Genomic DNA, 24,728 nt, shown 5'->3' with positions numbered 1-24,728 from the left:
GATTGAGACAGTCTGGCATTTTTAATCGGGAATCAGTGGGCGTAGTGTGGCATTTCAGAAGCAACTTTAAGCCAGAATAACAGCATCAATCTTACAACAGTGACCTTCAAACTGACAAGAGGTTATTGACCTAACAATGCTACTGAGGGCTTACCAAGCAGAGACATACACACACACACACACACACACACTCAAAAACATACAGCACATACACAGGCTTCGTAAGATGGCACAATACAGCGTTGGGCGCTAGCTTTTTTCTTTTCAGTATTTGGCAGTCTTTCAAAAGCGATCCATTCATATGCCTCATTTAAGGACATGTTCATAAATTCTTTCATTCGGCACTCCTGTCCTTGTTTTTAAACTGTTATTACACACTGTCTCTTCCTCCCTCTGTCTCTTCCGGCCCATCATCTACCCTCTTGAACTGTCACTCCCTGTAATCATTTGTGTAAGCAGCAGTACTGCTTTTTTATACATGACTCTTTAAAATAGAAATACACAATTTGCAGCGACCGAGCTATGACTGGGTAAATAACCCTTAGTTCAGAAAGAGAATGCTAAAAAGTGCTCAGCTGATCATATGACAACAGAAAGCTCAGTAAGTCATAAAATGGTTTATATTTCAGTATCCAACAAATGGATTTCTGGATGCAAATTCACCTCCAAACACAAAATAATATATATAATAAACAAAGTATTTTTAAAAGTTTCATTGCTGCACCCCTAATGGCACCAAACGGAATCGCAAAAGTGATTGTTTCCAAACAGCTTTCCACGAACACTCACTCAAACTACCCGTGTCGCTGTTCTATCACTCTTTTCAGCAAAACAACTGAGATCGGAGAAAGTATTTTAACAAAGAAAAATAACACACTTCTCATTTAATATATTTATTAGAGCATTCAAAGTGAATGCGTTAATGCATGCAATTAATTATAAACGTTTAACTTGTTCATTTTTCTTAATCACGATTAACGATTTACCATTAACAAAGCATAAACCAGCATAAACTTTCTTCAGAGTAGGGTGTAAAACTTTGCGATGTGTCCGCCTGGAGTCATTACAATGATGCAAACACCACAAACACACACAACAGCCCTGTTAGATGATGGGGAAAGAACCTCTTAATGCTATTTGTTGTACCCAGATGCCCAGATGGGACATGTGACAGAAAGCAAGTACTTTGCAGCCTCTTGTAATGCACATTTTAATGACCACAGAAGCACACAAAGTCTTAACTATCACATAAATACAGAACGAGATGCTGTTTACAAGCGCTTTTCATGTGGAGTTCAAAGCGGCACTTGACGCTGGCATTGATGCCCGGTGTGAATCATGAATGTGGCTTCATGATAGCCACAGTCTGCCAGCCAATTAATATTGTGGAGGATGAGAGTATAAGAGATTTAATGCACATTGAAAATCCAACCTATGGGTGATAGTTCATTCAATTAGTCCTAACACTTAGATTTTGGCAAACGTTTGATGTTACTTGAATTGGTGATATTTTATTTCTATCTTTATACTGTGGAAAGCTTTGTTTGTAAAATGTTAAAGCATTAGTGTAACATTGTTTTGTTATCTTTCTTAAGAAGGAAAGGAAATAAGTGTTTTTTGACAGGAAAAGTAGTACACACTGAGTAACATTTCAGTACTTTAAAAATCTCCTATTATCTATGAAAAATTATGCGATTAATCGCGATAAATTTAATCGAACTACATCACTAATTTTTATATTTTACAGGGGCCATATTACATATTTTCATTATTAATTTGTTTCCCTGTGGTCAAATTATAATTTTTGTAAATATTCTAGTGTCATATTCCAGTTATTTATGATTATCTGAAGGGCCGCTCAGACCATATGAGATATTTTTCTCTAAAAAAATTTAGCGCAACAAATACAACAGAACGCAGGTGTCTCAAAAACTTTGCTCCAGCGTGAGATGCAAAAAAAAAAAAAAAAACAGCGAGATGTGGCAAAATGGTTAAAGATGTCCGATGCATGTTTACAAAGAAAAACAATTAAAAACAGTGCAGACGGATGCAAAATCGCATCATGTGAATGACCTCTGAATGCTGCTGCACCCTTAAAATAATGCTCCATTTGTATGTTAAATGAGCTTATTGTGAAATAGGTAGGAGCTCTGCAAGTTACAATTATAATATTACATTAAGCTCTTATCTAAAAGTGGGGCAACTGTGGCTCAGTTGGTAGAGCGGGTCGGCCACTAATTGCAGGGTTGGTGAGACCGGGATGGTCCACATGCCGAAGTGTCCTTGGGCAAGACACTGAACCCCAAGTTGCTCCCAATGGCAGGCTAGTGCCTTGCATGGCAGCTCTGCTACCATTGGTGTTTGAATGTGTGTGTGAATGTGTGTATGAGTCACAGTGTAAAGCGCTTTGAATACCGTAAAGGTTAAAAAGGCGCTACATAAGTGCAGACCATTTAAAAAGGTCAAGGAAAACTTTTTTGCTCATGGTATGAATCCTTTGAAAGTATGCAAACTATGAGAAGTGAATCTCATCTCAGTCCACTAACTCTGCAAGGTTCTTACCAGACTCCTTGAGGAAAGTGCATTTCTGGTAGACTGAAGACCGCAGATTGGGGGCCCGGACATTGTAGAGGCGGGCCTTTTCAATGCGTCCGTCAAACACTCGTAGGAGGGGCTCTTTTTCCTCCCACTGAGACATGATCTTGTTGTCGATGAAGGTGGCAAACATTTGAGTCTCGATAAAATGTGACAGAAAGGGCAAGTATGGTTCTGGCTGGTCTGAAAGGAAAGAGGCCTGAGGAGAAAAGAAACCAAAGAACTTAAAATAGATCAATCTATATGACTCTTACACACATTTATGTAACACACATGATCAATCAATTAAGATTTTTTTTTTAATAATTTCACAGATATTCCACACACAGAGGTATTTCTAGCAGATTAAATATTTCAAAGCCAAACACAACTAGTGAAATATAGATCGCTATCACTTTTTTGTCATGCATTTTTTTTTAATTCACAGATATTTCAAGGTGTTGCATGGCTGTGGGACCCATGTTTATATTATGTGCATGTTTATGCATAGAATATGTTGTTCACCTTGTCAAAGTTGTGCATCTGCTCTCTGTTGGTCAGCCAGGACTCCAAATCTGGTGAATTCTGAATCACAAACGACTCATAGTCTGTAAACATTGTTGTGAAGCGTGCCGCAACCACCTCCCTCAGCTGCACGTTCAGTTTAGCATTCCGCAGCTCCTCTTCCTCTGCAGGATATCTTCCTCCAACACCCTCCTCCCCTGTAGCCTTCTGCCCTGCTTCCAACACCTCCAAACGGGCCACTTTCACCCCAGTCCTCTTGGCCAGAGCCTGCAGTCGCTCTAGAGTTGGGTTGCCCTGAAGAAGCTCCAAGACGTCCAGTGCTTCTCCACCAAGGTTCCCGTTCTTCTTGTCATCTACTAATTTGCTGAGACACGAGCTCTTTAGTTTAACCTCCAGTGTGGAAGTCTGTGTGGTGACTGGAGGTGCAAGAGAGATCTTGCCTCCCTCTGGAGATAAGCCAAAACTGAGCAACACCTCACTCAGCTCTTGGATGAACTCAGTCTTGTTGGGGAACTGAGGGAAGTCTTCAGGCAGCTCAATGCAGTGGTTGTCGATGTCAACGAAGCAAAGGTTTGCCTGAAGAGAGCAAGGAACTATGTAAATTAACATTAAAAAAGAGGGGGGGTACAATAGTTTTAACTTAGATTTCATTTCGTTTTATAAATGTTTCGCTCCAATTTAATTTTGTTTTTGTTTTGTTTGTTAGTTCTTTGTTGGTTTTAGTTTTTAAATATTTTATAGTTTAGTTTTAGTTTTTCATTACATTTAGTTTTTATATCAAGTGATACATATAGAATGGGGAAAACAGGAATTTGTGCAACGTGGGTCATATAGCTGGACACACATATGTACAGTACGGTTTGTAAATAATACTTATAATATAAAAAATCTTAATTTTAATAAGACCAACTGAATTTCATTTCTGATATTACAGTAGAAGAAAACAATTCCAATTTAAGAATGTTTTGTTTTATATATATATGTTATTCTAACTGTCAGTTTGTCCAGATACTCAGGTGACATTTCACCCCACACTTCCTGTAGCACTTGCCATAGATGTGACTGTCCTGTAGGTTAATTCTCAAGCACCTTACAGTCATCCTGATCTCACAAAAGCTCAATGGGGTTAAGATCCATAACACTCTTTTCCAATTTTCTGTCGTCCAATGTCGGTTTCTTTGCCCACTCAAACCTTATATTTTTGTTTTTCTGTTTCAAATGTTGTTTTTTCTTTGCAATTCTTCCCATAAGACCTGCACCCCTGAGTCTTCTCTTTACTGTTGTACATGAAACTGGTGTCGAGCGGGTAGAATTCAATGAAGCTGTCAGCTGAGGACATGTGAGGCATCTATTTCTCAAACTAGAGATTCTGATGTACTTATCCTCTTGTTTAGTTGTACATCTGGCCTTCCACATCTCTTTCTGTCCTTGTTAGAGCCAGTTATCCTTTGTTTTTAAGACTGTAGTGTACACCTTTGTATGAAATCTTCAGTTTTTGGGAAATTTCAAGCATTGTATTGCCTTCATTCCTCAAAACAATGATTGACTGGTGAGTTTCTAGAGAAAGCGGTTTCTTTTTTGCCATTTTTGACCTAATATTGACCTTAAGAGATCACATAACTCAAAAACAAAAGCAAAGACAATGTTAAGCTTCATTTAACGAACCAAATAGCTTTCAGCTGTGCTTGATATAATGGCAAGTGATTTTGGAGTACCAAATGAGCAATTTATCATGATTACTCAAGGATAATATGTTGCAGTGATGGCTGCTGGAAATGGGGTCTGTCTAGATCAAAAATGACTTTTTTCAAATACTGATGGTGCTGTTTTTTACATCAGTAATGTCCTGACTATACTTTGTGATCAGTTTAATGCCACTTTGGTGAATTAAAGCACCAATTTCCTTCCGAAACACCAGGACACAAATCCGGGACCAACCTCTGGTACTGTAGTGATTCCCTCCCGCTCTGTCTTTGCTAATGTAATGAGGGCAATAGGCCATCTGCTTGTGCTATCGCCACCTAGTGGCATCTTCATGTTAAGTTGATAGCGGCAAAAATGAAACTAAATAGTTTTTAAGATTTCAATTAGTTTAGTTTCAGTTTTTCCAATTATGTCGATTTAAATTTTTATTTCAGTTTATGAAAAAAATGTTTTATTCGTTTTCGTTTTCATTTAGTTTACAATAATAACCTTAGTGGGGTAAGCTGTGAGACTTCAAAGATCATTAAGGCTGTCAATTTAATGCGTTAAAGGGGTCATATAATGGTACATGCACTTTTTCAAGTTGATTGTACTGAAATGTGTGTTGGCTGTGCCTGTACACAACCATCCTATTATGATAAAAATCCATCCAGTGTTTTTGTTTTAATCTCCTTATATATTTTCCCCTGCCTCAAATCGAGCCGTTCGACCGTGTGACGTCACACGGTCGGACGCCTCCCAGGATTGTTGATTGACAGCAGTGTTTCAACACAGACCGCCCTCGCTCGTGAGCGAGCTGTCAATCATAGTCCGTCATCATTGTTGATACACTGGAGCAGAATGGCTCTATAGCTGATTGTGGTGTTCTGTTCTTCGGTGTAATAACGAACACAGCAGTCATTTTGATGTTCCTAAATCTGAACCGCTGAAGACGCAGTGGCTGAGTTTTGTTTACGATAGGAATATTCCCCACGAGCAACGTCAATGCGTTCATGTTTGCGCGAATCATTTTTCACCAGACTGCTTTATAAACGAGGGTCAGTATAAAGCTGGTTTTGCTAAGAAGCTGCTGCTGAAAAAAGATTTGGTACCAACTATTTATATTCCCTCTGCACCTCCAGAAGAAGTAAGTGTAACGTTTTATTAACCTTTATATTAATCTTTGCAAACCGCTAACCCTAACGGAGGGGCGGGGTGACCAAAGCTCATTATCATTTAAAGTCATATGCACTGAAACGGCGTGCTGAAAACAGAGCTGTTTCTGAGCAGGTAAAATTAGTGTTTTCTTAAAATACTAATGCGAATTTTTAATAAAAGTATATTACAAAGTTTTCATTTAGACCCTAAAGATTCATATTAACTTGTACAAAAATGGCATTATATGACCCCTTTAATATAGTGCAATGAATTATATGGCGGGAAAAAGCATTGTAGGTAAATTCCATTTTAAGGAATGTCCCAACTAACAGAGGGATTCAAACATGATGTACCACCTTGATGCAGTTGATTATTTCAAAGGTAATTGGTTATTGCTTTTCAAACAATAATTGTTTCCTTCCATTCTTAGTGTATTCTTGTTATTTTATTCTCTTTCTTTGGTCCTTTACTATTTATCCCTTTTTCTTGTCTCCTAATTCTAATACTGTGCTTTTTAAATTGTACACTTTGGTTGTTTTAAAGTGTAAATTAACATTGATTTGATATTGAAAATTCACCAATATATTGTTTATATACAAAATGTAATTTCACATGCATAAAAAATAATTATTTTTCTCAAGGGTGCTTTTTAATGATGGACCCTTTCTAAATATATGGTGACAGAAATTGGAAACGCACAGTGCTAGATTAAGGGGGTGACACATCTTACCCCGCTCTCCCCCATGCACACAATTTCATTAGTTAGTGGTGCTTGCCAAAGGCAAGGCATCACTATTGTTATTCGCCATACTTATTATTATTATTATTATTATACCTCAATATACCTCAATAGGGGGAGCTAAACAGAGTACCCTAGCAACAGTTTAGCAATAACTATATCTCTGCACCAGAAAATCAGAGAGACTTCTGGGTTGATTTATTTCAATCAGGATGGCAAGGAGACTTGATAAGTATCACTATAGTAACTGCCTAGCAACCACATGGGGTTACCCTAGCAACAGAGTAACAAATCACATATCTCTGCATCAGAAAAACGTAGAGACTTCCGGGTTGACTTATTTCAATCAGGATGGCAAGGACACTTCATTAGTATCACTATGGTAACTGCCTAGCAACCAGATGGGGTTACTCTAGCAACCGAGTAACAAATCACATATCTCTGCATCAGAAAAACGTAGACACTTCCGGGTTGACTAATTTCAATCAGGATGGCAAGGAGACTTAATTAGTATCACTATGGTAACTACCTAGCAACCAGATGGGGTTACCCTAGCAACCGAGTAACAAATCACATATCTCTGCATCACAAAAACGTAGAGACTTCCGGGTTGACTTATTTCAATCAGGATGGCAAGGAGACTTGATTAGTATCACTATGGTAACTGTCTAGCAACCAGATGGGGTTACCCTAGCAACCGAGTAACAAATCACATATCTCTGCATCAGAAAAACGTAGAGACTTCCTGGTTGACTGATTTTACTCAGGATAGCAAGGAGACTTGACAAATATCACTATGGTAACTGCCTAGCAACCAGATGACGGTACCCTAGCAACCGAGTAAAAAAAAACATATCTCAGCAGTTATAAAATGCTATTTGACGAGTTTTGCCACGGCAAGCACCACTCACATTTTCTTCAGGAAATGTACATTCTAGTTTGAGTTTGCTGTACAGCATTCTTTTGTCACCAGTCTGTTCATTTAAGCTTTTTGTTTAATTACACTTCAACTTGCGGCACCCATTTGCAAGTATAATGCAACATAATTATGATAATGGAATGACATAATGGAAATTTGTGTTTGTGTATGTGTGCTGATGTGTGTTTTTCGGGTTAATGGGCAGATAATTTAAATCTTAGTAAAAAAAATTATTTAACATAACTGCCTTAACACTACATTAACACAAAGATTATAATTTAAGCCCAGTCCATTGTCATGTGCATCCAAAACAAACATAAACGCTCCCTGGGACATTACAATACACAAACACACACTAACCCAGTGTGTGTTTGTGACATTACCTACACATTGGTTTCCAAGTCATCCCAAGCAGGGTTCCTACCTGTACCTTTGCTCTGTGCACAATCCACTGAGCCATGCTGCCTCGTGGCTGACAGCCACCAGAGTGCTGACAGTAAGCACAGCCAAACACAGCAGATACCATGATCCACTTTATATTGAAGTAACTTTTCAACAAAGATGAAAATCACTCTAGTCAGGCTTCCTAAGCAACCAACTGGCCCAGTTGTTAGGGTGAGTAGAGTCACGTTGGGTTAACCTGCTCGTGGTATAATGTGGTTCTCACTCTCGTTGGGGCACATTGTTGTGGGTGGATGCCTCAACAAGCTCAACAAGCCACGTGATGAGATGCGTGGATTGACGGTCTCAGGCGCAGAGGCAACTGAGATTCGTCTTCCGCTACCCGGATTGAGGCAAGTCACTATGCCACCATGAGCACATTGGGGATTGGGCACTCCAAATTAGAGAGAAAAGGGAAATTTTTTTTAAAATAAGCAAAGATGAAAATCAAAATTCAATTAGCCCTGCAATCATTCAGTAAGCACAGAACAATGAGCTCCAGTAAAAGAGAAATCAAACCATACGACCTGCCTAGGTGGGGATTCGAACCTGTGACTTTTAGAAGTATAGTCCAGTGTTTAGCACATTGTGCCACTCAGCTGACATGCTCAATGAGTGGCAAAGAGACAAGCTGAGTTTAGAGTCAGCACACAAGTGTGGGTTATCTTTTTAACTATATGTGTGGTCTTCAAACAGCTCAGGTACCCTCAGGACTTGATGTCAAAGACGCATCCCAATTTTCATTAAAATCCAACAAAGCATTCAAAAGATATTTTTTATATAATATTCAAAATGGCAGGGAGCCAATATAGCTGACATCAAACAAAACGGAAAAGAAAGAACAGACTGGATACAATGTTCATTCCAACTTCTAAATTGTTTTCAAATTGCCCAGAGCTGGGCTTGAACCAGGTAGCGCTATAGAGTATGGCCTAGAGACCCTAAATATGGTATGGGGGCTATTCATGACCACCCCATCAGTGTGCCAAATTTCAAATATCCTACTCTCCGTACGGTTCTATGGGCTGCCATAGACTCCCAGCCAGAAGAAGAATAATACAGAAAACTAACGGATGCAATAGGGGCTACAGACTCTGAGGCTTGGGCCCTAATAATGCATAGTTAATAAAATGAATAAATAATACGATTATTAGTACTTTTATTATTTTAAATAATTATTTAAATTACCTTTTTTAATAATAATAAATATAACAAATAAATAATAGGGTTAGGGATATTATTATTATCACAATCATTATTATTAATCATTATTAATAGTTTTTATTGTTGTAGTGTAATGATCATTTTATTCTTGTGTTTAAAAGCAGAAATAAAGCAATAATTAAAAATGGGTTCTCTCTATACAAGTTATTGGACACTTAAACTTTAAAACAATTATCGGCATCATAAAGAAACACTATATGCCAACATCTACCTGTGTAACTCCAGACAATGAGAGGAGGTCACATGTAAAAGAAGGAACTATAAAAGTAGAGCTTTCTAACTGGTCAAAGACAAAGCCTATTTTTAGCAAAGGCTGTCTATGTGTTTTGAAAAGGCACAGAGGGCATTCTCTTATGCAGAATACCCATCGTTACGAGCCAAACTGGCTCCACAGTTATAAAGCCTCTTAGAATAGCAGCCCACTTCAAGGGTGCATCGACATCCCAAGGATTTCTAAGTGGCTGTGCAGAGATAAAGAGCGTGAATGTGTTTTAGAGTGCAAGCATGTATTACCTCTTGAGGTAGCTCCAGTTTGGAGCGGTCCGTGCCCTCTTTGGACTGCAGGCCCATGAGGTAGGGCACAGGGGCGTCCAAGAAGTGCAGCAGAGAAGCGGGCAGGATGGGCACGTACACATGCTGCCATTGGAAAGGGAACAGCAGCGTTGTGATGCCCTCTGCAACCACCATAAGCCTCTGGTAGTCTATAAAATAAACAGAAAATCTATCACGTAATACTGCAGGGCAAACTAATTAAAACAGAGCAATGTGATTATTAATAGATGCTTATCATAAACTCGCATCATTCGTTTATATCAGAGGAATTAATTAGCATGTGTTTCAGCTTGTGTTTTCTGAAAAGCATATGTGCCGCTGCAGGATAATGTAATATTCATTAGGCCCCATTTAATCCAGTCTCCACATCAAAGGTCCTGCAGAGACGCAAAGCGAATAGAACTGAGATTTAAACATTAAGCTAAACTGATCTGCATACAGTCAAGACTCAACTCACATGATCTTTAAATGCAGACACAACAGTCTCAAAATATGCACACCTTAAAGGGCTTTGGCAAGTAAATGTCCAAAAGTTACAAGCCAGTTGGTTGGTACAGTTAATTAATCAGGTTCGGCAACATTAAGTCAAATTGTAAAAATGATTATAGGCATGCAAACAGTCTACTTACGAAAACATCAGTCGCAACTCATGCATCTTCTAACAACTTGTGCCTCAATGGAAAATTTCCTAAAGTTTTTCTGTAGATCTCAATGTGGTCACATATGTCAAATTAAGCCACAATAATGAAAATGAGGAACAAAATCACAGTGTCAAGGCACGTTTTATTTTTTTTACCGGTTTTATCAATGTTTCGTATATATTATTGTCCAGTGACCTGTGATGTTTATTACAAATATGAAAGCAAACGCAGCTAAAAAAAAAATTTATTGACGTGTGTGTATATAATATATATATATATATATATATATATATATATATATATATATATATTCACAAAAAAATACATTAAATATTTTGGTAACAATTTGTAATAATTACATTGTCTAAAAAGATTGTATAGCATTAGTTTATAGATCATTTATGTTATTCATATTTATATTCACTGTAGCAAATTATTTATTAAGGTCAATAAGTTCAGATATAAGTAGTTTGATAAGGTTTTATTTTTTCATCCTATGTATTATTATTATTCATCCATACCTAACTAATGTATTTCAGACGGGTATTCTGGTGACATAGTCCTATAAACTGGGACCTACGTTACGTATATTGTTGGATATTGTTTGGATGTATGAATATAGATAGCTAGCTAAATCGATGCTAAAAATGCTTTAAGGTTGACAGTAACTGTTCAAGTTTAACGCCCATTAAACTAGTTATCTTGTTAAACCGTACTCATCCTTAGGGTTGGCTGAATTAACAGTTTAGCTTTCTTGTTTTTTTTCCCCTCTTCACATGTATGTTATAGCCTCTGCCACTGCCGACCCTGGCATGAGGAGACCAGAAGGCTCAGGAGATGAGTCTTTAAAAAAAGTCAACAAACTAAAGTTTTTTTGAGGTAATGTTTGAAATCTTTTTAAAACGGATTTCATAAAATTGGTATCGAAAAAAGTCAAGGTATCGGTATCGATATTGACATTTTTTGAACAACACCCAGCCCTAGTTGTAATAAAGCAAGAACTAATTGCTAGCTAAGTGTTTTGCATGACCTAATCTAAAGTGAGAACATATATGCCTAAAAAAAACATTTACTCTTAATGAGTAAATCCATTACTCTTAAAAGTTGTTTACAAAGGATGAAAAACTATCTATTAATCTGATTATACATGAACTTATTATGCAACAAAAAAGTGAAATTTGTTTATACTCTATTAAATAATGTATTAATAATTTAGGTACAAGTTATAAATAATTAACAATAAACGAATGCTTTATAAATACTTTATACTGTGTAGTTAATCTAAAGTGTTTCCAATATTTATAAATAAAATATTGTGTTTAAATTAAAAAAAAACAAAAATGGCCAGTTACAAATCTTTTTGGATGCAAAATATCATCCTCCATATTAATAATGTTAATAATACTATTAAAGGCATAGTTCACCCAAAATTAAAACTGTCATCATAATTTACTCACCATCATGTCGTTTCAAACCCATATGACTTTTATGCAGGGCACAAAAGGAAATGTATTTTAATACAATGTCAGTTCATTGCTAGCAGTTATTAGCTAGCAGTTCTTTGTGCTAAAAACAATGTAAGTTCTCACTTGAACATGCAAGTAACTGTGAATAAGCTTCTCTCATAGCACTTATTACCACAAAGCAGACGTCAAGATTCTCACTGAAATATTACTTAAATTTAAGGTTGTTTCTATCGTTTACCTTGGAGACTTGGAATCGGTCACAGGAAATCGCATGGACTACTTTTATGACACTTTGGGGACCTTCTTTTGGACACAAGAAGGTATGGATCACTTTTGGGTTCTAGTTTCACAGACAAAAAGTCACTCATACAGGTTTGGAACTACAAGAGAGTAACAGTAAATGATGACAAGTGTTTTCCTTTTTGGGTGAACTATTCCTTGCAGATTTCTTGTCAGCTCGTCTTTAATTTCTTGTAACTTTAGATGCCTTACCCTGTGAGTAGAGGAGGATCTGCATTTCCAGTAGGACACAATTGAAAAGCTGCACCAGATTTTCCACCCCTAACAACCGGAAGGTCTCACCCAGTGGGAAATCAGCCAATGGCAGCTCTCCGACGCCAGGCCTCTGGCACAGGATTGGTTCATATACACCATGGAACTTTAATGAGCGTCCTGGCGGGGGCAAGGGTACTTCATACAGGATATTATAGATGTAGCTCTCCAAAGGGAGTGGAGGTGGCTGACTGGACATAACGGCATGGTTGAGCTGGGACAGAAAATGTTTACTAGCATGCATGAAAGGCATGGGCGTAATCAGACACATAGCTTTAGACACGTACAGCGTGTCTCGAAGGGAGTCGTAACCTTCGCCCAAGCAGCCACAGCTTCTGTGGGCACATTGTGAGGATGATGGAGACTCGACTTCATCCAGGCTGCTGGCTAAAGAGTCCATACTAGATGAGGAAGATGAGGAGGAAGAGGATGATGAAGGACATTTGTGGGCAGATGCGTTATGCTCCGCTTGGTGCATCTGGTGTAGCGTCTGCATAGCGGAGCAGATCTGAGGGCTGGTGACCTCTTCGTAAAAGGTGTGGACGAAACCATAAGTGCGAGAACCATCTTCTCTCGTAATGAGAAAAGAGTGGAACTGTGGGGTGAGACTGTCACGTTGAGTTCGGAAACAGAGACCTTTGGGCATGCAGAGCTGGAGAGAGAGAGAGAAAGAGAGAGTATGAGTTATTGCTTCAGTTATTATTACATTTCTCATTGCATAATGTTGTCTTTATTGTCCAATCTGACATATGCATGCGTTCTACGGTGTACATTTCCACTGTGTTATGATCTGGGGTCTCTTCAGTTGATCAGGTCTAGGCTCAGTAACGTTATGTGGCAAAAAATAAAGTCAGCTGACAACCTGAATGTACTGAATGACCAGGTTATCCCATCAATGGACTTTTTCTTCCCTGACAGCACAGGTATATTCCAGGATGGCAATGCCAAAATTAATCAGGCTCAAATTGTAAGAGCAGTTCAGAGAGCATGAGGAATCATTCACACATGAATTGGCCACCACAGAGCCCTGACCTTAACCCATTGAAGGTCTTTGGGATGTGCTGGAGAAGACTTTTCGGAGTGGTTGGACATGTCGTCAACACAAGATCTCAGCCAAAAAATAATGCAACTCTGGGAGGAAATAAATGTTGCGACGTTGCATAAGGTTGTCGAAACAATTCCACAATGAATACGCCATAAAGCTAAAGGCAGTCCAACAAAATATTTATAATTTATAATATATGTGGGAATAGATCAATATTTAAAGTTCTTTTTTTACTATAAACCTCCACTTTCATTTTCAAAATGAGAAAAATGTGAGAGTGAAAGTGGAGATTTATAGTAAAAGAGGATTTAAATATTATTATTATTAAATATTTCTCACCCACACATATCATATTGCTTCTGAAGACATACTGTATATTAAACCACTAAAGTCTTATGGATTACTTTTATGATGCCTTTATGCAATTTTTAGAGCTTGAAAGGTCTGGTCACCATTCATTTGCATTGTAAACATAATACACGTGGACTAAATGCCAAAAACTCAAATTATGATTTCATATTCTCTTTAATGAGAAATGACACACAAGCACTGCAATGCTCCACTGATGCTTAACTTTGCCCATAACCAGGACATCTGTTTACTAATGGGCATATGTAGAGATTCAAAAATGTATGCACACTCACCCAGACACATGTAGAACATGCACAAGAGGAGAGGGAGCGAGAATTACAGTTCAAATTGAAGAGCGAGCAAGAGGCAAGTATGGAGGGGGAGAAAGAGGATGGCAAGAGAACAAAAGAGTGGGAGGGTGAAAAGAAGATTAGTCAAGAATGGAATTGAAAAATGAAAAAGTAATCATGGGGGGGATTTCATCCAGGCCTCGGAAAAGAGTTCAGAAATGGACAACTGTGATTGCAAGCTGTCTTTCAGTGTGTGTGTGTGTGTGTGTGTGTGTGAGTGACTTTATTTACTACAATACTCACTCTAATGGCCTTGAAAAATGAATCAACATGAACATCATTCCAGTTTTAGTTAAAAATGATATGATGGCATCATGAATCCCAGTGTTACACAGTTCAGGTGTTCTTTTACAGAACTAGAGCACGCACAATGGACCGTTTCCATGCCGACGTAAGCAGAGAGCTTGGGTTGAATAATTGATGCTCGTGTCACTACTGCAGAGCTTCCGTTTAAGCTGCTTTCAGAAAAAATGACCTTGTGGCACGGGACTGATAGGTCAGAGGTTTTCGTTACCTCTGAATGCTCTGGGACGGTAACGCAACACCCTCGACTGATCAACACATGCGACCACAGAGTGAGTTTGAGTGTGTGTGCATGTGTACATGTTATGACACTTTAAATCAATGCAGATGTTTACTACATAACTCCCATGACTAATGTAAGAAACAGCAAGACTGTGTGTGGGAACCTTTGTTTGTAGAGAAAACAAAACAGGTTTAGACGTGTTGGATATATTCGATTTATCGTACAAAGTCTTACCTGGTCAGCGAGCCTCAACATGCCATAATACTAATTTCCGATCAACATTAGAACAACATTAATTGCCCAAAAGCAAAAACATGTTTTGAACTACTTTAAAAGTTGAAGTCTGTCATTTCTGTGCCACTATCGACACAAAGCGGAATTGGAAAAATAAGCATTGCTTTTGAACAGGTTTCCCCAAACACTCCTGGCATCTTTCATTGGTCAGCAGAACAGATAGTCCCGCCCCATTCTAATACTTTTAATTGAGCCAATATTGCTGTGTCGGGCTGGTAAGCAATTTAGCATTTTAACATTGAAAAACATTCCATACTTCACCAGAAAAGCAGCTCAAACCAATGCAGAATGAACAAAGTCAGAAAGAGGAGTAAATGAAATAGTTTCTAAAATGAAAGTTACTTACCATGTTAACAGCATCCTGGTCAAATGGGTTAGACTCTATATTCTCTGGGTAGTGTGCCAGCACTTTAGATTTGAAGGTCCTTTTCAAAGGGCTCTGATCAAAGTTTTCCCCTAAGAGATGGAATTAAAGACATGGGAAGGAATAAATAGAGAGAAGTTAGGCCTGGACATTTTGAATTATTCAAAAGTTTTAAAATGATAAGGCTGAGATATGGTTTGACAGTGTGAATCCTAAAATATGGTCATAAAGAAGAACAGGCTTGCCATACATCTAATTTCAACTGCATTTAACTAATAAAAGTTTCATGGGTTTAGCATCAAACTGCATTACTCAAGGTGTAAATGTAGCTGCAGTACACACAGAGAGGGACCAAAAAGGCCTATTCTGTCCTTCAATGCACAATTATATTCTAACAAACTTGCATTTGTTGAAACATACACCCCTGTGTGTAGGATAATAATCTACTGCTCTCTCAGGTAAGGTGGTCAGAGTAATCCACTCGTATTTGCTGTGTAAACATGACCCAGATACGACACCTGTCTCTGGAGGAATAGTATTTATCAGAGCAGGATTCCTTGCTCTCTAATATCAATACAAACATAAACCCACATCTGGCTTTGTTCACTGGGGCAATATTATTTTGTTATTACATACTCCAACATCAGGAGAACATGTTTTGTTTTATGTCCATGGCTTTGAGAGGTTTAATTTTTGGAAGAAAAAGAAAATGAAATTAAAAAAATTATATAATTCATTAAAAATATATATATTTTAATTAATCTTCTGTATTTTGGGAGGGTACTACTAAGTAGGTCCTCGTGGTGGCACGGTTCTGAGACAGTCATTCCACGCATCTTATCACGTGGCTCATTGTGCATGACACCGCGGAGACTCCGCATGTGGCTCATGCTACTCTCCGTGAACCACGCACAACTTACCACACGCACAACTTACCACACGCACCACTGAGAGCGAGAACCACTAATCGTGACCACGAGGAGATTACCCTGTGTGACTCTACCCTCCCTAGCAACCAGGCTAATTTGGTTGCTTAGGAGACCTGGCTGGAGTCACTCAGCACACCCTGGATTCGAACTTGTGACTCCAGGGGTGGTAGTAGAAAAGAGACATTAAATATTTGGGCAGAGACAGGGGTATTGTATCGGGATACAACTCAAGCCATAATTAAACCTGCATCTCCCATATGAGTAACACAGTGCAACATTTCTGGAGCATAAAAACAACAAAATTTTACAACATTATCAGTGGTCCTCAGCGAAGATAATAAAATAATTAAAAAAAATAGCACTTCATGACCCATTTTTTTACATTGTGACATTTTTTTAGGACACTTAAGTCACATTGTACCTCCCAATTTTCACTATCGTAAAGCATCTGAATTTACTTTTTCTATTCCCACTGTCTTCAATGATAATTCTCATTACAGTAACACATTACAGTAAAAAACAAATGCTGTTTTACAACCATTTCTTTTAATTGAAATCAGGAAAAATGAAAGACGTGATGTATAAATACTTTACAATTTAAATAAAATATGTTGGATTTAAGTTGCTTTTTTGAACTATAGTTAAATGCAAAAATCTATGCCCATAATTGACAACAGTTTTTTATTTTTTATTATTCCTTAATCCTCTGTTTTCCCCTGCGCCGGTGCTGGTACAACAGGCTATAAATAGGCTAATATGCTATAAAAAAAAATATTTAAAAAAGTAATTTGGTTAATATTTAGTGTTGTAACAAAGCCAAGTCTCTGTCATTTCAAAATAAGAGTCCCAATTGTGCTTCAGGCTTGTTTATAGTTAAAAGTCCCACGTTATGCACCAAATATAAATTTCTTCTGATATTTTTGGGGGTTTTGGTTGAACAAACTACATCGGGGAATTTTCCTTGTTTTGGACTCTGGTAGACTCAATGTCTTTTCCCATCATAGTAAGGAAAAACTTTAACATTCTATAAACTGATTTTTAAAACTTGCCCGATTAATTGGTTATTGGCCTTCGTTATTGCTTAGTCATCGTATAAGCAAAATCCACAATCGGTCGACCTCAATCATATTAAACCTTTTCGCATTGCACTAATTGGTGAACTGGTTGGTCAAATTTTCATAATTGTCATGAAAAATTTCATAATGTAATTCTCAATGACCCTAAAAATAGGCTTCATTTTCTATATGCAAAATATTGTTTACTATTTTTTTTATTTTATGACAGTACAATTTACTTTAATTTTGCAAGTCTGTTATGTTTTCATTTCCATGAAATGGCAATTAATTTCTAAGCTAGAACCCAAAGATGACCTAAAAACATAATGAGGTCATTGTGTTACTTTGTTTTCATATGATAATTACTTTTGTGCTCAGTAATAGCGTACTGTTGAGAGCGACACACGCAGCCCACTGCGATAGATAAAAACAGCAAAGCATTATTTATGCTCAGAGTGTGAGCTGTGGGGTGAATGAGACTGTGATCTGTGAGAACCTCATCACAGCCCTGAGCCTTAACTAACAGGAAGGGACAGAGAGTAGGAGAAATCTACTAAAGCCCTTTAATACAGAGAGAGAGTGGGGCCTCAGGCATACACGTGAGAGAGAGAGAGAGAGAGAGAGACTGATACAAACACCCCATGAAATGTTAGCAGGAACAGCATGAGAACTGCTGAAAAACAAGACAGTCAAATGTAGGGGAGGGAGAGATAACAGAGGGAAACTGATTTAAAAGAACAAACAGAGGCGAATGACCCACTTTAAACTATAGTGAGCCTCCACATCAGAAAAGTTGAGAAGACATAGAGGGAGGGACAATTGAAACAGTGACCTTAAAAGTGATAGTTCAACCAAAAATGAAAATTCTGTCATTAATTATTCACCCTCATTTCGTTCCAAACCTGTATTTGGTTATTTTTTTCCATGGAAGAGAGTAATTTTGTTGAATCTATACACAGCTACAACAACAACAGTTCATAGCGACCAAGTGCTGAAAAGCTCAAATAAGGACAAAAAAACAAACACCATCCCATTATTAATTACAGGGCATGATATTAGCTGATTACAAATGTAATTTAGCAGTTACTAAAATACATTTTAGATGCAAACATTTTCAAAAGTTCACTTTCTTTGTCGTCTTAATTGTCACTTAGCCAGTTGTCTCTCAGTTTTGTCATAACTTGTCTTATCTTATCTGAATTGCACAGGATGACTGTCCTGCAGATGAGTGAACATGTTGGAGGTGTTCCCGTGTTTCGATGCCACTTTTCTGCCACATGTTTTACACAAAAGGAAACCATCTTCAACCAACAATCCCTCAGCATTTTTATGCTTAACCCAAAATACTTCCACACTTATGACTTTTAGATACGGCGGATAAAGGGTCGGCTGTGTTCCGCCTTCAGTCACTGTTCTCATTCACGCAGTGTACTGAATCTTGTTCCGCTGATGGCAAAAATCTACTGTGCAATCAGATTAATCTAAATAATTTGGCTTAAACAGTATCTAGAATTATTTAAGGTATTTTGAAGTGCCCACAATAACTATATTGTGCATGTTGTTAATTACCGTGAGATACCGTATTACCGAATATGTCACATGCCTAGTTGTGAGCATGCTTGTTTATATTTTGACGTCCAAAGAAGAGAATATTCTGATGATTTCATACCTCATGTAAATACAGGTTTCTTACATTCTAATTTTTTTTTAAAAAGCCGATTTTAGATTATTATGCTCAATGACTTCGACACCATATTTTTGACTATGGTCACATATGATGGACAAGATGCAATTTTTTGTGGATGTGAGGGTTATCGGTGAATAAAAACTGCATTTAACAACTTACATTTTTGTTTGTAGCTGTACCTTGTAGAACTGCATAAATATTCTTTAAAAATTACACCTTTAGTGTTCCATGGAAAAAAAACAGCATATGGGTTTGAAAAAGTGAGTAAATGATGACAGCATTTTCATTTGTTTTTTTCTTTTAATTAAAAAGAGCACTCTGAAAAAGGGAAGAACACAAAGCTATATGCGAGAAAAGAAACAGGATTGCAGAGGTGGATGGGAGAACAGAGAGGAGAAGTTAAAGTAGCATAACACTGTGATGAGTGTTTTCATGATTATGTTTACCTGCTGCCACGGCCTCTGGGTCCCTGCCCTGCCGATCGGCTTCTAGCCATTGATACAAAGCTGAGATGGCACAAACACAAAAGACAAAAAAGCAAAATGTCACATCAAACGTAGAAATGGAGAAAGCAAATTAAACAACCTAATACATGGTAACAGGCATGTCTTATTCCAAAGATCAATCCCTGCTGATAAAACAGCCTAAGCTGGTCAAGGAGTTCTGTTGGCTGGTTTTGGGCACTTTTCAGCTGGTCTATCAGCTTTGCCAGGCTACGAGATCATCTTAACCAATTAAGACCAACCAACCAGCTTGGGCTGGTTTTAACCCTTATTTTAGCAGGGATGGCTTTGCAGACACAGATAGCATGTGAGTGTTATTTTGCAGACTAAACAGTGATGGAGGTGAAGACACGTTTCACAGGCACTGGTTTGATGAGCACAGCTTGACTGTAGGCTGTGAGCCGAGTTACGATTGAGACATCATGTTGTGTGTGAGCAGCAGGCATTAGCAAAATATCTTATTGGTGGGTGTTAAAGGAACAGGACGAGATAGGTTATTAAGGAATATGTACATGAACACTCCTCCATACACACTAAATCAATCAATGTGCTTCCTGCCTGGCTGGCAATTTGTCTACAATTTAGACTCGAAAATGTTGCATCATCAAAACAGAAGGGAAATAGAGTGTGTCTAATTGCACATGTTCAATATTTACCCCATTACACATGACCTACAAGATCATCTGAAGATATTAAAAGGTACACGGGTGAATCATGGGAACCCCATCAAGACCATGTCTGGGTTCTCTCACAAATGAAAGACGGACATTCAATGTATCTTTTTTTTCTGCTTGATCTGCTTGTTTTAAACAGAATATTCATGTCTTAAGACTAGCCATTTTTGTTATTTTTTTATTTATTTTGCTTCACCCACCCCTCTGTGTGTTAACTAATTTGTACATACCATAGCAATGTATATGATTATTTTGCTTGTAAATATTCAGTCAGAGCCATATTTCATCCAAAAAACAAAAATAATAAGACGCTCGTCTCTCACCCCTGCTGTCTGCAGCGCAACGTGTTGCATTATTGAGGAGATCATCATGATAAGATCAATCTTATGTGAAAAATAACACTAAAATGACAACAACAATAAAATGTGTGTGTGTATATATATATATATATATATATATATATTGGTTTTGGATAGACAAGATTGACAAATGCTTATCAATAATACTCTTATGGCTAAAATGTTTACAGTGTTCAGTGGCTAAAATATCAATATGACTAAATGTTACTAAAATATGACTAAAATGTCAACAGCTTTCATTGACTAAAACTACATTAAAAAGCCCAGTAAGCCAAACAAAGCACAATTACAGATGTGTTTGCGAGTGTCACGCCATATGACAAGTCTTCACAGAGATATAAAGAGACATGATGCACCGTTAGCAAAGTGGGATTTCAGAAAATGATCCACACACTGGACATGAAATACCAGCGATAAGTAGAACATTTTAGAAAGAGGATTTGGAAATACCAGTTGGTCATTTAAAAAAAACACAAAAAAAAAACAACACCAACAACAACAACAACAGTTTTAGTGGTTTGAGTGAACCACACTTTTATATCCAGTTTCCTTTTCAGAAGAGTTTATAGAAAGTACACGTTACATCCTGATTAAATGTCCCTGTTTGTTTGGACAATCTTATTTTCATGAAAATTAGTATGTTCTTATTTATTCTATTTTATTTAGGTGTAATATTGAGAATTATCTAATCAGCCAATCATGTGGAAGCAGTGAAGTGTATAAATTAATGTTCACAACAACCATCAAAATGGGAATAAAATGTATATCAGTGATTTGGACCATGGCATGATTGTTGGTGCCAGCCAGGCTGGTTTGAGTATTTCTGTAACGGTTGATCTCCTGGAATTTTCACACACAACAGTCTCTAGAATTTACTCTGAACGGTGCCAAAAACAAAAAACATCCAGTGAGCGGTAGTTCTGTGGATGGTAATGCCTTGTTAATGAGAGAGGTCAACAGAGAATGGCCAGACTGGTTCAAACTGACAAAGTCTACAGTAACTCAGATAACCACTCTGTACAATTGTGGTGAGAAGAATAGCATCTCAGAATGCTATTGTGAGATGCAGGTTGGCGCTGTTTTAGAGGCACGAGGAGGACCTACACAATATTAGGAAGGTGGTTTTAATGATGTGGCTGATTTGTGTGTATATATATATCTTAAACTATTTTAATATATATTATAAATATAATCTAAAATCGTATATTCTGCATACAAAAAAAATTTATCCTGCTTTTAGAGCCATTATGAAAGTCATGAATATTAAGCTTCCCCCCTATTTTGCTGGTTACTTCTGTGAAAAAATATTTTATTAACATTATTTTGATCATGAAGTATTTATATTGTACAAATATGATGTGCTTTAATTAACGCTGATTTTAAATTATCAATCACAAAAGTAAAACATAATAATTAGACTTGTAGGGGGTTGCTTAATTGTTGTGAAAACAATGTCACAACATAACAGTCTTACAGATCATAAAAATACCAGTCCTATTTTCGTCATATGAATATACATGCCCAAATATGTTTTATTTTTTATTTTAGAGTGAGATATTCTTGAGGTTCACCCCCACACAGGGAACTCCTGCTGTCTGAGCAACATGAACAGCTACTGTACCAACAGGATGACTCAGCACGTGTGCATGTTATGAACACACGGTGCTGCTTACTGCCTGCTAATCAATCTATCTGCCTGCACTTCGATCTAACCTGAGATCATATCTGTTCAATCCAACACCTGTCATAGTCATACACTAAAACAACCATTATCATCGGTCAACTACTTCCACCAACAAAACATTACCATGGTAATACAATTTATTTTGACATGTACTCATTAATTATCAAGCAACATCAAAGCAGCATATTATTATTATCTATGGTGATGTAGTATGTACATCAATTCTGTTAGATTTGTGATATTGAGCAAAATCACTGGCCTTGGCCTGAACACCATTCATTTCAAATGTGCTGATGGAAGACAGGGCGACAGCACACAGTGTCTCTTGCAGAGCCTTTGTCCATTATCAACAGTGTTACGTAACTGAGCGCTTGCTACACAGGGCCTGTGTGTGTGCGCGTATGCATGCTGAGAGGGCACATTGTGAGCACAAAACATTGGGGTCCTTCACTTCTCACAGGGTTTGTCAGCTCAGCATATCTCTACTATCAGGCTCATGATGCATCTGCTGAAGCTATAACCCACAACATGTCCTGGCCTGTCACAACCTTAACATTACAGATCAGCCTGCACAAGAGAGTAGTAATAAACAAACATCCTCAACATGGTTTGGTGTGAGATTAACTCATTTATCAATATTAGGGGATAAATGGTGTTTCATTTGGATCATGCCAGCTTACAATACTTTCTGAAATATTTAACATTCAAGAAGACATTCTAGATCTTTATTAATGAGAGAAGCTTGCAGGGACTTTGGTAAACAAATTCAATCATTATGGCAAGCCGGACTGACTTTTAATCATTCGCACAATATGCATTGTTGATTTCTACAGTAAATTTACACTACTTAAAATGCTAATTCTTGATATCAAATTACTACTATAGAAAACATTAATTCTTGATATACCAAATTATGTAATCACTCGCAGTAAACATTCTATATCAAACACTGAATTTCAACTATAGTAACAACTGTAATTCTTGATATCTGTAACAGCATTTTCACTAGCAGAATTTCACAATGATCTGTCATTCACTTCCATTAGAAAAGTAATTACGGATACCTAAAATTAATTTCTCACTAGTTAAAATTCCAATTTCACATATCAAAAATGCACTTCTTACTAGTAAAAATAATACTTTTTGATATCAATAATTACAATGTAACTAGTGCAAATGCTTATTCTTGATTCACAGCAGAAAAAAAACTGGTGACAATTTTGTCTCACTAGTGGCAGTATTAAATTCTGATAGCTCTAATGTGATTGTAATAAGTAAGAATTCCTTTTTAGATATCTTAATTCCTTTCCTGGGGCTTGGGTCGCTCAGCGAGTATTGACGCTGACCATCACCCCTGGAGTCGCAAGTTCGAATCCAGGGTGTGCGGAGTGAATCCAGCCAGGTCTCCTAAGCAACCAAATTGGCCCGGTTGCTAGGGAGGGTAGAGTCACATGGGGTAACCTCCTCGTGGTCATGATTGAGTGGTTCTCGCTCTCAATGGTGCGTGTGGTAAGTTGTGCGTGGTTCACCAAGAGTAGCATGAGCCTCCACATGCTGCGAGTCTCCGCTACATCTTGCACAGCAAGCCACAAGATAAGATGTGCGGATTGACCATCTCAGAAGCGGAGACAAAAGAGACTTGTCCTCCGCCACCCGGATTGAGGTGAGTAACCGCACCACCACAAGGACCTAGTAAGTAGTGGCAACTGAGCACATGCCAAATTGGGAAGAAAAGGGGATTGACATTTTTTTTAAAAATCCATTCCAATTTTTTATATCTATCTATCTATCTATCTATCTATCTATCTATCTATCTATATCTATCTATCTATATCTATCTATATCTATATATATATATATATATATATATATATATATATATATATATATATATATATATCTTTTTGATATACACAATTTTTTGATTTCCATTTTAAATACCACTATTTTACAATTTATTGATATCAGAAATACCAAATCTATGATGGAATACATTAACAGAGAGCAAAATGTTATAGGGCTGCACAATATATTATTTCAGCATCGACACTGCGATGTGCGCATCCGCAATAGTCACATCGCAGAACGTGCGATGTAGTAAGATAAACATATAGGTCTACAATATTTATTTTTACCAATAGGAAATGTAGCATTATATCTGTCTGATATTACGTAATTTAATCCCGATTTATGGGTTCATAGATACACAGAGTTTATTATAATTTTTTTTTATAAAACGTTTATTGCTGCACGTTGTTGACGTGCAGGCTCTGCTTGCGCCAAAAGAAATGGAGGATTTGGTTGCAAAATGAAATGCATTGTCAGTTATATGGAAATATTTTGTCTACAGACAGGATGAGGTTGACCAAAAACAGGTACTTTGTCGAGATTGTCTTGTAATTGTTGCCACAACACGAGGAAACACGACCAATT

General features: G+C 37.4%; 1 protein-coding gene across 7 annotated transcripts in view; it reads right to left on the bottom strand.

The window, feature by feature from the left end:
• LOC127637462 (DENN domain-containing protein 5B-like) overlaps nt 1–24,728 on the bottom strand; it is a 56,636-nt gene that overhangs the window by 21,275 nt on the left and 10,633 nt on the right. For 4 of the 7 annotated variants that reach the window (XM_052118542.1, XM_052118544.1, XM_052118543.1 and 1 more), the window contains exons 2-7: nt 19,522–19,581; nt 15,387–15,496; nt 12,415–13,126; nt 9,777–9,964; nt 3,100–3,675; nt 2,563–2,794 (exon numbers count right to left, since the gene is read on the bottom strand). In XM_052118542.1, the coding sequence (XP_051974502.1) occupies nt 2,563–2,794; nt 3,100–3,675; nt 9,777–9,964; nt 12,415–13,126; nt 15,387–15,496; nt 19,522–19,581 (1,878 nt within the window). The remainder of the gene's footprint in view (nt 1–2,562; nt 2,795–3,099; nt 3,676–9,776; nt 9,965–12,414; nt 13,127–15,386; nt 15,497–19,521; nt 19,582–24,728) is intronic. The other 3 variants (XM_052118546.1, XM_052118547.1, XM_052118548.1) reach the window with 1 other exon arrangement.

The sequence above is a fragment of the Xyrauchen texanus genome, chromosome 45, assembly GCF_025860055.1.
Source record: "Xyrauchen texanus isolate HMW12.3.18 chromosome 45, RBS_HiC_50CHRs, whole genome shotgun sequence".
Lineage (NCBI taxonomy): Eukaryota > Metazoa > Chordata > Actinopteri > Cypriniformes > Catostomidae > Xyrauchen > Xyrauchen texanus.
This window is presented reverse-complemented; position numbering and strand designations above follow the sequence as displayed.